The sequence below is a fragment of the Cucurbita moschata genome, unplaced genomic scaffold, assembly GCF_002738365.1.
Source record: "Cucurbita moschata cultivar Rifu unplaced genomic scaffold, Cmos_1.0 Cmo_Scf00035, whole genome shotgun sequence".
NCBI lineage: Eukaryota > Viridiplantae > Streptophyta > Magnoliopsida > Cucurbitales > Cucurbitaceae > Cucurbita > Cucurbita moschata.
This window is the reverse complement of record NW_019268551.1, coordinates 1,067,125-1,081,258: the sequence shown is the minus strand read 5'-3', so window position 1 is coordinate 1,081,258 and position 14,134 is coordinate 1,067,125. Positions and strand designations below refer to the sequence as shown.

The 14,134-nt window shown below is 37.7% G+C and overlaps 3 protein-coding genes across 8 annotated transcripts; 1 reads left to right on the top strand and 2 right to left on the bottom strand.

Moving 5' to 3' along the window:
- Positions 1-192: 192 nt before the first annotated feature.
- Positions 193-6,325, bottom strand: LOC111431000 (O-fucosyltransferase 29-like; the record flags this gene model as incomplete). Its single annotated transcript, XM_023067490.1, is given in 10 exon segments — positions 193-738; positions 741-991; positions 1,349-1,677; positions 1,775-1,877; positions 3,499-3,680; positions 3,943-4,132; positions 4,249-4,337; positions 4,533-4,609; positions 5,797-5,887; positions 6,026-6,325. Coding segments are annotated over 10 exon segments (1,701 nt in total), but the record flags the coding sequence as incomplete, so codon positions are not given.
- A 2,627-nt stretch (positions 6,326-8,952) lies between these two features.
- LOC111430946 lies at positions 8,953-11,505 on the top strand. Of its 6 annotated transcripts, XR_002708405.1 has the most exons (5): positions 8,953-9,174; positions 9,283-9,461; positions 10,003-10,106; positions 10,652-10,693; positions 11,091-11,505. XR_002708405.1 is itself a non-coding variant. In XM_023067403.1 (3 exons), exons 1-3 carry the CDS (start codon positions 9,020-9,022, stop codon positions 11,114-11,116), a joined length of 300 nt encoding a protein of 99 aa, XP_022923171.1. In that variant the 5' UTR covers positions 8,953-9,019; the 3' UTR covers positions 11,117-11,505. The 6 variants fall into 6 exon arrangements, 3 of the variants coding, with proteins under 3 accessions (XP_022923171.1, XP_022923170.1, XP_022923172.1); XR_002708404.1 differs by lacking the exon at positions 10,003-10,106; XR_002708407.1 differs by lacking the exon at positions 10,652-10,693.
- Positions 11,506-12,178: 673 nt separating this feature from the next.
- LOC111431163 (putative pentatricopeptide repeat-containing protein At5g47460) lies at positions 12,179-14,112 on the bottom strand. Its single transcript, XM_023067715.1, has one exon. It carries the CDS (start codon positions 14,053-14,055, stop codon positions 12,259-12,261), a length of 1,797 nt encoding a protein of 598 aa, XP_022923483.1. The 5' UTR covers positions 14,056-14,112; the 3' UTR covers positions 12,179-12,258.
- Between the last annotated feature and the right edge of the window lie 22 nt (positions 14,113-14,134).

The window sequence follows — 14,134 nt, the reverse complement described above, 5'->3', positions numbered from 1 at the left end:
TATATTTTATGATTGGGGTAGGTTAGACCCAAACAATTGAGTTGAATCTAGAAAATATTCAAATCCGACTCAACTCAACACATGAACGCCCGTATCCAAACCAACCCGATCTACGGCTTAATTTCCTGCAAGCTTGAATACCGAGTTATGGGTTTGGCTGCAACATTCATCCACCAATTTAGAAACCATAACTAGGCAAACTAAAATGATCCATTATGTTTGCATGTAAACAGAAAAAAACTTCTAAAGCTACAAGTTACATTGAGATGAGAAACAAAGATAAAAATAACAATATTGCCTTAGGCTCACAAATAGTAACAGGCTCAATCACATGGAGTCAGTAACACTGGCATCAATTCGGCTGTCTTTATCGAGCACGTTGTCGATTCGAACTGTATGCAGTCATAGCGCCTCGTAGGTTCAGCTCATATATCATAATTCGACAAACTAATAAAACGAATCAGGAGGGGGCAGCGGGTGTTAGCTTGCGCATAAGAGACTAGAGCAGCAGCAGCAGAAGCAAAAGCAGCACGTTTTAGACAGAACTACACATCTATACATACTCGATATTATGGAAAAAGAACTAAGTTATGAACAATTGATCAAACTTCCTATACCATGGGACGAAGACGACAGGGGTGATCGAACTTCATATAACATCGATAGGGTCGGCATGACGAAAATTGCCCCCATACACATATTTGGACTCCACCAAGCTTCTGTTTTCCACTATTCCTTTTGCAAATCATGGTGATTGTTGCCTTCATCTTCTTTAATTTTTTGATGGGAAGGTTTCTCACAAATACAGGAATCAGGAAATTCATGAAATTCTTTACCACGTTTCAAGTCATCAGGCTCACCCATGAACCCTCGTTGGCAAGTCTTCACCTTTCTGGCGAATGTCTCCCAATCCATCTTGTTCCTTTCCATGAACAAAGCGCTCAGTCTTTTTGCATTTGGCCTAATCGTCCTCTTATGACCTGAATACCTCCTAAAATGCACAAATCATGGCTCTGTGTTAGCAAGTCGAGATGGAATGAACAAAGGTTGTAGACGCTCGGTTATTTCTTAGAACAAAAGTTGCGAAAGCGCCTCTTGTTACCGATGGCTGATTGCTAGAACCACTACAGTAATTCCTTCTACAAAAAGCTATAAGAATCTGGACATTTCAAGCCATCCTACCATAATTCTTAAAGAATGCTCAACTACATTCTTGGACGGTCCATTTCGGGTATCGACAGTTTGCATATGAATCGAAACAGACCGCCTTTTTAAACTCTAGCTAATAAGTAAAGCAATCTCATTCTTGATAATGATGGCGCGAATATAGAAAAGAATAAGTTTGTACCTTTCGCCAGCAAGAATCTTCGCCATGTTTCCGTTATTATTAGTGACAAATACGTTACTCTCGTTGCATACGATGTAGTCAATGGCAGCAAGACGGGAAGAGTATGAAAGAAAGGGTTTCAGCTCTGCATTAACAAGCATCTCCTTGGTATAGAAATTTGGGAAAAGTTCTCTAAGAGGCTTCAGAGTTTCTTCTCCACCATATATTTCACCAGACGCAACATAAATATAAGTGTCGTTTCTAAAACCAAGTGCTCGTAGCATCAGACCGACCTCGTAGGGAGTAAGTGGGCATTTCCCTCTCTTCCTTTCCTCCTCTTCACTTACATCCTGTAAAGCAAAACAGAAATTTTACGCACAGCCACTCGCTAATTGCTGATCGATCGTACATGTCCAAATATACAGAGTTCTACGGAATACTACTCACAGGTAACGTTTCCCATCGCTTCCTAATTTCACCCAGTTCACGCCTTTCCTTTTCACCTCCTCCGTAGTAACATCCAGAAAAGGCTAGCATATCAGGCTCAAACCTATAAACAAGACGATTGGTACATTTATGAAGAAACAAAAACTATTAGCTTCTCATCAGTCATCTCAGAAAAAGGACTACAGATAGTTTGTCAATCCAATCCAACCAACTATTCCACAAAGATCAGTAATCATCGCCCTTCGAACTCTATGAAATTCGATCGTTAAAACAAAAAGGGAAAAACATCGGAATTATTTATCATCGCCATTTACGTATACCAAAATAATCCTATTAAAACACCATATGCCGCAAAAGATGAGTTTGTTTGAGTGATATAAGGACCAATAGCATTTAAATAGTTCACTTTCCATTCTCTCACAGTATCTGTAGCAAGTTCCAAGTTTTTTCTCTTTTTTTCTAGAAACAGAGTTATTTCATAGATCAATGAAATATACAATAAAAAAGGAGGAGAGCCAACCCCAAGCCAAAGGAGGTTACCAAGGCCCTAAAATTAGACAAACTATCATTGAGATAATAAACAAATGCCATGTTTCTCGGGTTGCTTGGGTTTAAGTTGGCGTTCAACGCACGATGTAAGGATTCTCAAGAGAAATGCTTGGTATCCACCATATATCCACCATATATGAAGTTGGCGTTCAACGCACGATGATCAAGATCATTGGGACATGATATTGAGATGAAAAAGGAGGTTTTTTAAGAAGACGTCTACCAGTGTCCACTAGTGAGGAAATTAGCACATTTAATGCAGTAAGCCTTAGCTACTTCCGACCTTTCTAATGATTTTTTAGTTCTAGTTATTTGATGTAACGGCCTAAGCCCATCACTAGCAGATATTGTCCTCTTCGGGCTTTCCCTTTCGAGCTTTCCCTCAAGGCTTTAAAACGCGTCTACTAGGGAAAGGTTTTCACACACTTAAAAGGGTGTTCCGTTCTCCTCCCCAACCGATTTGAGATATCACAATTCACCCCCCTTCAGAGCCAAGCGTCCTCGCTGGCACTCGTTCCTTTCTTCAATCGATGTGGGACCCCCACCAAATTCATCCCCCTTCGGGCCCAACATCCTTGCTGGCACATAGCCTCGTATCTACCCCCTTCGGAAAACAGCCTAACCTGGCTCTAATATCATTTGTAACGGTTCAAGCCCACCGCTAATAGATATTGTCCTCTTTGGGCTTTCCCTCAGGCCTTTAAAACGCGTATGGTAGAGAGAGGTTTCTACACCCTTATAAGGGTATTTCGTTCTCCTCCCCAACCAGCGTGGGATTAAATATTTGAAGTTTTAAGTAAACGGTTTTGTCTAGCTTTGAAGAGCTTGTACGGATGGAGGTCTCCTTTTATCCTTCTGTTAATTGGTCAAGCTTATGATGTTAATTGGGTAGTCTACAATGCAATAAGATCATGTAGGTGATAAGAATAATAGTGCCCATCTACATCTTATATCTATGATCAACAGATTATCAGAACGATCAAGTTCAGACCAAGAAACACTTTTCTTACGCGAAAAGCGTATCTGTTCGTGCTTCTTATTTAAGACGAAAAACGAATTTAAACAATTAGAAGATGACTGATGCTGCACATACTGAACAAAACTACAGGGAAGGACCAAGTGGCGTTTTGCAAAATATATGAACAAAATTCTAAATAAGGTAAGGGAGAGTAAACCTCAAGTGAATGGCAATGTAACGTTTCGCCATCTTTCTCATTCTCTTCACAAGTTTGTGACCAAGATCTTCAATAGGTTTCACAAATTTTAAAGCGTGATAATTCGCTCGACAACGCAGCTTCTGTAGATCTTCGTCGAGAATATTCGAAAGTCTATAATCAAACTTTGTCAACTGGACAACCTGCAGATTTACATCACGAATTTCTCGCTTTAGTAATGACATAAAACCAAAATTTCAATATGGCAAGAAATCAACCGCAACACTGATATTTTAATGTCAACATGAGTACTTCAGGTCGAAAGTACGAGAGTACCAAACCTTGTGCATTTTACAAAGAAACATCTTAAAGTGGTGCGCAAAAACGTATGAAACGATTAACTTTCAGAAAGAAAAAAAAAAAAGACTCTGAATGCATTAGCAAATGTTAGTGAAGCAGTCTTACACGTCTCCTTAAAAGTATAGGCAAAACTTGATCAAGATAGTATTCGGGCTCTGATTTTCTAGGGACACGCATGGTATAGGGAGGTTTCTCCATGGCACGCATAACTTTATCAGGAACTCTCTTAACAATAGTCACATCTTTTGAGAGAGAGGAAATGAACCAACCAACATCAAAAATATCGACAAAGCCACTGCACGCCAAGACGGATGTGCATAAACAATCATAAACAGATAATATCATTAAAAATAGAAAATATTAGGAAAAAGGTTAAAGCAACAACTCAAGAGGCCAATCTTCTTTAAATACCTATCATCCTTCCAATAGGAATGATGATCCAATTCAGGTACCACAAGGGTAGCATTAAGGATACGGGCAACCGCCACAGCATCTGTTATCTAAGAAAAAGAAATGCATTCACATTAACTTTGAAGATAACAAATAACTGGAAAATTTCGACGGAAGAACCTTTTGGAACCTAACGTTGATAGACAAATATGTAACTCGATCATGATAAGGTATAAAAAGTTATTTAGCCATTATATTTTCCACTCTACATTCCAAGACAGAAAGAAAGAAAGGAAATCACTTACTCCTGTTCTTTGCTGATTCAAGCCTCCACTGGTTGCAATAAGCAAGTAGCCATTCGACGACCTCTCCTTAACAGCAGCTGAAACGGAGTTAATACCCACATCAGATTCTAGACATATCAACAGAATGAACGGTCTGTCAAATGCTAATCAGTTGAATAACAAATTAATGACCATGCCATAGATCGAGGAGTTTAAATTCTTAATACAGTCCACCAAAAGCTAGATGTTCCTTGAAAAGATTTTGCAAAACAGAACTAGAATCATCCCATTTCTTCGTTGCACATGACGAAAAATTAGCAGGCGATTAAAGTAGAGAGTACGGAAACGTAGATAGGCGATTCTTGGTAAGAAGTAGACACCTAATATTTTGAACAAAGAATGCCACACACAGAAAAATAAAAACTTGGGTGGCATGAAGATAACCATACCTGAAAAGAAAGCATTACCGTCCCCTTTCTGTTTGTATATTTAACTAGTAGCCAAGATAATAGAGGCATTATGCCAGCAGTCCAAAGAACCCAAGGTAATCACGAAAAATATAGAGGTATAATAAAGAAATAAACCCTTAACTATATATATATATATAGCCTAGACATGATTTCTCCCATAATTTTGTATGACCGTTCGGCGAAATCACGTCTTGGCTTGCCAGAACTGAATCGCCTCAAAATGTACTACAGTATAGGGGGATGTGACTAGTTGTCTAATTCTCCCTACCCGAAAAGTTATAGTCGTCGTTGTTGTCTTTGCTTGCATGCTATATAACACCGTTTTCAATCTCTCACTCAACCTTGCTTTCAAACTCTCTTTCAAAATCTCTTTGCCCCCGTTTTTTAAAACCTTCTTCTCAAATCGGGGCTAGAGGCTTGAGCTTACATTGTCTGGCCGTAGGTGACGCGAATACAAATTGGCTTAACTCACTTTCTATTGAGAAGTGAGTGCCGCACAATCGCAAAGTCCGTTGCCAAGAAAAGTGTAATTGTGACAAGTGGTATCTATATATATAATTTTCTTGGTAACCTATACCAAAAAATCCTTCAGGAATTAACAGACATACAGACGCCATAGTAGCCATTATCAATTAAACCCTTCTCCTAAAAGCCTTAATAGGAATTTCAGCTTTCCAAATTGACACCTTCAAGGAATCAAAGCATTTTGAAATGAGATCACAAAATGAACAAACTTCTCAAAATAAGAACACCCAATTACAAAAGAAACGTCAAAATCCAACAGAGAAGGATTGTAATTGTCTGTGTCAACTTACAAGCAAAACGTGGGCTTCTTTTGCTGCATCCATAATAGTTCTTCGAAAGCTTAGACTCCCAGATATTGATCGCCCTACGACGAGCTTCCTCCTAGAAATTCAAATCAATGATGAACTTCAGTGAACTGTCGCTGAACTAATCCGCTCATCCAACGAGTATGTTTAGAATAAACCCCACACAATTTCCCATGACAAACACAACGCGCAGAGATAAACAGACTAGAATTACCAGCTTAGAGTAGAGCCTCCTGTTAACTAAGTGCTGAGAGTACCATTCAAGATCAGAAGCAACATGGCCCGTAAACAACGAAATTAAACCCAACGCAAAGAGCATCAAACCACACAACATCGACCAAGAAAACGTCGCCTTCCTCTGCGCCGATGTCGCCCCCGTTGATCTCGACAGTACATTCTTGCTACTAAAAGCATAGCCATTCCCACTACTCTGCGGCTGTAACAGAGCCAGGTTCGCTGATATCAAGCAAAACCTCCAAGCTTTCGCCACGCCCAATGAAACCCACCTCCAGAACAATCAAACACGCATTATAACACCAAAACCCATACTCGAAATCCCCGAATGTTCCGAGTTTATGAACAATGCGAGAGAAAAACAAACCGTAATCGATGAGAAAGGGACAAATGACGCAAAGAATGTTGATGCAAATGCAAATGCGAGCACGAGGGTATGGAAATTGGGGCTCTGTGGCCGCTAAACTTCAAGTAGAAACCCAAGAAATCGTGATCGGCCGGAACAGAGCGTGGGATTGAATCGGAGCAGAGAAAATGGTGGGAATTCCGAAATGGGTTACATTAGAGCAGAGAAAATGGGGGAAAATGGCGGATTTACAAAGGGAATTGAAATTATTGAAGAGAAATGAAAGTGAAAATGGTGATTCAAGCGAAGGCGATCGATAACTGGAAACGGGAGGAAGGAGAAATGGGTTTTTCAGTCCGCCTTATAAGGAAAAGGAAACCCGATGAAGATCACTCACCCACCTGACTGACGGCAGTCCAATATTGCCGACGCCCTTTTGGTAATTTTCCATTTTACCTGAGGGCAAAATTGAGATTTCACCCTCATTTTTCATTTTTTTTTCTTAACCGACAAATAAATAAATTCATATATTTAACATTTTTTTAAAATATTTAATTCAGTCATGTAAATTAAATTGAAATTTTTAAAAAATAAAATTGAAAATTTAACGAATTTTAAATTTTTTCTTAAATTAAATTATAATTTGTGTTTTGTCTATATAATAATAAATTGAATAAATGGTTAATTTTTAATTTCTAGTTTAGCTCATACATTTTTAAAAATTATTAATTTTTTTTTTATTATTTCTAAAAGTTGCTAAATTTATTATGTCTAATAAAAGAAATTATAATAAATAAATTTATTTAATTGAAAATGGTTGAATATGGTAAGAGATCTAAATATGAGATTATAGGGATTTATTTGATTTTTTTTATTTAATTCAGAAACTTATTAAATACAAGTAATTAAATATTTATTTAAAAAAATTAATACTTTTTTATATATATATATATTATTATTATTATCATTTTCATAATCCAAGAAAGTATCTACTAGGGAGAGATTTTCACACCCATTATAAGGAATGTTTCCTTCCTCTCTCTATTGACGTGGGATCTCACAATCCACCTCCTTTGGGAGCTAGCGTTCGCTAGCACACTACCCGTGTCCGACTCTGATACCATTTGTGATAGCCCAAACCCACCGTTAGCAAATATTATCCGCTTTGACCCGTGATGTATCATCGTCAGTCTCATGATTTTAAACGCGTCTGATAGAGAAAGGTTTCCACGTCCTTATAAGGAATGTTTTGTTCTCCTCTTCAGTCCATATGGGATCTCACAATTAATTTTTTAGGTCACACATTTAATGGTGGTACATGTTCTCACAATTAATACTTAAGCTACATAAGAGCGGACCCAAACGATTAGATCTGTGGAATCAAATCAGAGTTCACATTGCCCGTCCTTAATAAATAGGATACTAAATCGAAATTGAGCTCGATCAAGAGGACAACCCCTTTGTTTGTAGAAACCCGAGAGTTAAAGTGAAGTTCATTCAAAGGAGTCTACCCCACAAAATAATGAAACATGTTGCAAGCTTAAATACATGACACGTTACATATTTTATGGGTCCTCCATTATTATTAATGTATGTATGGGTACGTGGTCACATGCTTAGATTATGAATATTGTCGTATAAAAATTACTTGCAATAATGTCGTTCATATTATTTATGATGTACGTGTTCTTAGAGTATGTCATGTGATACATGTCTCATTCACATTAATGCGAGTTTAAGCCGTAAAAACTCGTTATTAATATTTTTTTAATAATTAATCATAATTTTGATTTTTTTTTGGCAGATGAATTGAAATATAATAATAAAAAAATCAGAAATCGGTAAATGCTAAATTAATAAAAATACTCATAAATTTTATATTTATTTAAATAATATTAAAAAAAATAATAAGCTTCATTAATGCTTTTTTTTACTCATTTTTATTTTTATTTTTAATTAAAAAATACTGTTAGTACTATGTTTAAAAAATAACCGTTAAATTTTAAAAGTAGCATTAACACATTTTATTTTTATAAAAAAAAGTTTTTATTCTTAAATCTGGACGAAAGCCTTCTTTCGACATCTCATAAATTATCTCCGAACCTTTTAACCTTATTTTTAAAAGTTTTAAAAGTTCATGAATATTTTTGAAATGGGGAAAATGTATTTTTTAATATTTAAAAGAAAAGTTTAAAAGTAATTTTAAATTTTTTTAAAAAAAATTAAAGGTATTTTTTAAACCGATAGGAGTATTATTGAAAATTTTGAAAGTTCAAGTTATTTTTGAAATAAAGTGGAAAGTTTAATAATATTTTTTTTACCATATTATTAATTTTACTCAATTTTGAATTTTAATAAAAATGAAAGAAAATAAAAAATTAATGGAAAAGAATTATAAATAGGAAACTAAATGGGTTTAGGGCCTTGAAATGCAAAGTACAAAGGAAGATGGGTTGGGCCAAACCAATTTAGAAAGCCCAGCCCATGTCTCTCTTTTTTCTTTTTTCTTTTTTCAAAATTTAAATGAAATTTATTTTATTTTATTTTATTTTATTACAGTTCTAAAACCCTTAACCCCTTTCAGGTCAGTCGTTTCTTGCAGAATTTACAGATCTCTCATCTTCTTTCATGGCTTCCGCTTGCCGAAGAATTGCGAGCAGAATCTCTCAATCCTCCATCAGAACAGTTGTTCGTACAAATTCGCCGCCCAAAGCTTCATCTTCTCCGTTCACTTTACCTTTCAATTGCACTGCACCATCTGTTCGCCGGTTCTCGCTCGCCAGGTAAATCTGGTTATCCATTCATTTCTTCTTGTTTTGTGTATCTTGTTGTGAGTTGTTTCAATATTTTGTTTGTTTTTTTTTTTTCAAAACTTCTTGATCTACTACTAGGGCCCCGTCGGAGCTGGGATGCGTGCAATCTCTTTTGCCTTTTCACAACGCGGTTGCTGGAGCGAGAATGATTTCGTGTCTGAGTACAAATTCGAGGAGTTGTCGTGCGCTTTCTCAGGGTACTCTCTGCTGCACCTCTCCCAGCCTCTAACATGAAATATTGTACTTCCTTTTGAAGTGTGAGTAGCTTTTTTATGCATTATCTGCGGACATTTCCTTTTCTTGCGCTATAGTTGTCTTTCAGTGTCCTTGTGTTGGTATTTGCTGATTCTTGTTGTCTTGGACATTGGTGTATTGTTCCGAAAATCTTGGAGATTATGTAGGAAGTATCAAACCATATTCCGTGATCACACATTTGATATTCTCGGGGGTTTTCTTTGACGTCATTCTGTTATAAATTGGTGCAATTTTAGTTTGGAAGTTTAGAATACTGGATTGTTACCTATACTTTAGGAGGTTGTCGATCAACTTATGTAGAAGATGGGAGGCTAAGCAAGAATTTCAAAGTTAACCATCCCAGGAAGTAAAACCATCGTAGGTTTGGTCCTTGTGTTCAGTATCTAGTTTCGTTGTTTATTGGTTTCAACGTTTGTCCCCCCGGTTCGATTGGTCAATTTCTCAAGTAAAATTAGTTGTAGAACGATAAGGATTGAATGAATAGAAAGACTTTGGTTGTTGACTGGGGACCTTGAAACTGACTGGAGTATTTGGTTCCTGCAGGCACATAATATCGAATGTCAATATGCGAATCGATTATGATGCATAAAGAAATAGATTGGAAGTTTATGGAGCCTTCTGATTATGGTGCAGTGAATCGATTACAAGTACATTACTAATCATCTCATAGTAGTCCTAAAATGTCGATGATATTCAGATTTCTATCACGGTTTGGAACTAGTGGTCTCTGTCAGTGGTGGGTTGGCGCCACTTTTAATTTCCTTATGAAAAGTTTGAGTCACACACTTTCTCATTTAGTAGTAATCAATTCCTGAATCTTTAAATCTTAGGAGTTTCTCTTAGAATACTTTTTACTTGAAAATAAACCTCCAAATTTAAGAGAATGGAATGACAAATTAGGTTTGCCCATCAATCAGCTTCACTCTAGTTATCATCATCCTGAAAAAGAAATTATCTCGACAAGAGTCTGTTCTATTCTCATGGAGATCGTTACATTGGAGTAAAGGGATGATCCAGTCCAGTCCATAGTCTTAGTTTATTGTGAACAAAGCTTCGTATGTTCGGTGATCTGCATCATTTTTGTTTACATCATTTTTGTGACTCACAAATAATCTTATGATTGTTCTTATCATTCAACCCATTAATTTCTTTTATCAAATAATCTATATGACATAACTTCTCATTGCCCCAGATGCAATTGATCGTACGTGAGACATATTTGCTGTTTTTGAAGGTGGGTCAGTCACTCTATGCTTCACTAATCTAGAAATGTCACTTTTGAGTGATGTGTAAAGGTTATGTAGATGTTAGTTCTGGGTACCTTTGATTTACCTACTGTAAATGTAATGAAACCATTACTCCTTTCTTCCCATTCCAATTTCTGCATACCTCGATTAATCTTACCGAACAACTATCTGAAAATCTATATTACCCCGAGGATCATGTATCAGTTGGCATTGTTGACTCTACTGTATGGTTTTCTTTGCAACTGTAGAACTAGATAGCTGCATCAATTGCATTGACTGAGATACGCTACGAGTCATATTGCATTTTGGACTTCATTCCCAGTAGAATTTCTACCGATGTTCGAAGTCCGTTTTTTCTTATTTATTCATATTCTGTGGCTGCAGAGCTGGGCTTATCAGTTCCAAGGTGACTTCTTTGGGAAGATTGCTGCAGTGACAAGGGGATGTCGGCCATGGTCTTGTGGATTTCATTTAAGTACTGTGATCATTACTGCTCAATTTGGTTAACTAGTTTTGATTCTTCCAGACGACAGAATGTGTTGAAATAAGAATTCTAGTGCTTACCGGCAACTCAGGACAACATATTTCGCCTTTGTTGCCATTGTTGTTTGGTATTTGTCGTACAATAGACATCATACTATTTTTGTTTGTGGTATAGCATTTCTTGTAGACAAATGGGGGGCTGTTTTGCTTACTCCTAGACAAAGCAGCCATCAAAATAAGGCATGCCATATTTTGTACTATGAGCTTAAGACATTCTAACACGAAAGGTTTGTTGGGAAATAATCTTGTACACGAAGAGATCGTTGGCCGGTAAATTGTCATTCATGATCTTAATTTTGTTGCCCATATAACGGCTTAAGTCCACTGCTAGCAAATATTGTCATCTTTGGGCTTTCTCTCGAGGTTTTTTTATAACGACTCGAGCCCACCACTAGCAAATATTGTCATCTTTGGAATTTCTCTCAAGGTTGTTTTTGTAACAGCTCAAGCCTACCAGTAGCAAATATTGTTTATCGTTGGGCTTTCCCTCGAAGTTTTTTTTTGTAATGGCTCAAGTCTACCACTAGCAAATATTATCATCTTTTGAGCCTACCACTAGCAAATATTGTATCTTTGGACTTTTCCTCCAGATTTTTAAAATGCATTTGCTAGAGAGAAGTTTTTACACTTACGAAGAATGCTTCATTTTCCTTAATCGATGTGGGATTTTACAATCCATCCCCTTGGGGGACGAGCGTCCTTGCTAGCATTTGTTCCCATCTCGGGACCCCCCAAATCCACCGACACATCACCCTAGTGTTTGGCTTTGATACCATTTGTAATAGCCCAAGCCCTTAGCAGATATTGTTCTCTTTGGGCTTTCCTGCTAGGGAGAGAGGTTTACACACCCTTATAAAGAATGTCCCGTTCTCTTCTCTAACCGATGTGAGATCTCGCATTCTTTATACCAAATCCATTACTAATATTCTCAATAGAAACTTGGAAGCTTTATGCAAAAGAAGAAAAAAATCTGCAAAAAGATGTACCTAATTCTTTGTTAGACTTTGAACTAGTTTGATGAAGAATTTTCGTTTGCCATCTCGATCAACCAACTATATCCAGTTTCCTTTCTAACCCCTTTCTTTCTCATCACCTCCCTAACTTCTCTCACATCTCTCCATTTCCCATGAGATGCCAATATGTTAGACATCATAACATGTACATAATCATCAGCAGCCCCTAATTCTATTACTTTTGCAGCTGCTACCTTTGCTAGTTTTAAATCCTTCCAAACAGCACAAGCACCCAAAACAGCTCGCCAAACCGACCCGTTCGAATCGAACCCTAATTCATGAATCAGCCTCTTACTTCTATATACATCCCCTCTTTGTCCTATTAGCCTAACCATAGTACAACAATGCTCAACAGTTGGTTTGATACCAAAATCCTCAATCATAGATTTGAAGTACTGCATTGTGGTCTCCAATGGAACCTGGTTATCTGAACATGATAGTAGAAGGCTGAGAAATGTGATGCTATCAGGTGTTACATCTTTCATCGTCTTTAACTTCTCGAAAAGATGGATCACCTCCATCGTTTTGCCATTTTGAGCCAAACCCGAGATCATTGCATTCCAAGACACCAAGTTCTTCTTGGGCAATGACTGAAATATCATCTCAGCATAGTTCACATGGCCACATTTCGAGTACATATCGATTAAGGCGCTACCAACGACAGTCGATGTATCTAAACCACGTTTAGTTATGCAACAATGGATTGACGAACCCCATGTCAGTGCCGAGAGCCCTGCAACGCCGCTCAAAATGCTTGAAAATGTGAACTGATCCATGTCGACGTTGCACGAGTGCATCTTAGTGAAGAAACTCAAAGCCTTCCATGCTTCATCCCTATCAACATATCCTGTTAACACTGCATTCCAAGATGAAGAGTTTGGACTATCCATCGTTGATAGAATTTCTACAGCTTCTTCAATATCTCCAAATTGAGCACAACCATTTATCAGTTCGTTATATGATATAGTATCGGGTCGAGGCATCTGTCGTAAATAACTCGACGCCTGTTCTAGCCTTCCATTTCTAGCACTGGCTGCAATAACTGAATTCCATGAAATTGTATCCTTATCAATCATGTCATTAAACACTTTAACTGCCTCTTCAAAAGACTCGCATTTTCCATACATGTCAATCAAACAATTAGCAACAATGGTATTGTTTTCTAGCCCAAGCTTTACAGCTTTTGAATGAATCGACTGACCCAATATCAGCAAACCCAGCTGACCAGAGGCACTCAAAGCTGCAGACAAAGAATATGAATCCACGAGATTTTCAGACCCATCAAGCGCAATAAACGAAGACAAAGCATTGCGAAACTGGCCACAGTGTACATAACCAGAAATCAAAGAGTTCCAAGAAACCAAATTTGGTTGAGGCATTTCATCAAACACCTTATGGGCACTATCAAAGGACTCACTTTTGACATAGAAATTTACCATGGCTGTGCCCACGAAGACATTAGAGGCAAACCCAGATCGCAAAATGTAGCTGTGAAGCTGGCGACCACAGGAATCCCAGGCGTGGGTGGTGCAGGCTCGAACCAGTTGAACCAGAGCGTAGCCATTTGGGTTGCATTTGAGCGCCTGAAAGGCCTCGGCTAGAGCCAACTCGGCGGTGCGGCCGCCACCGGCAAGAACCATTCGGAAGCTGGTCCATGGATCTTGGTAATTGGTCGAGAAACATGGCTGAAAATTGCAGGCATTTTGAATTGAGATTGTGGCGGCAAATTTTTGGAGCAGTGGGTTTTGTGTTTGTAGGTATAATTGTAATTTGGTAGCGAAGGATCTTTGCATAATTTTGCAAATCAATTCCCCATCGCAAAATGCTCTAATTCCCTCGCCCTCTTCCCCTTTTATAGTGTACAGCCCCCCC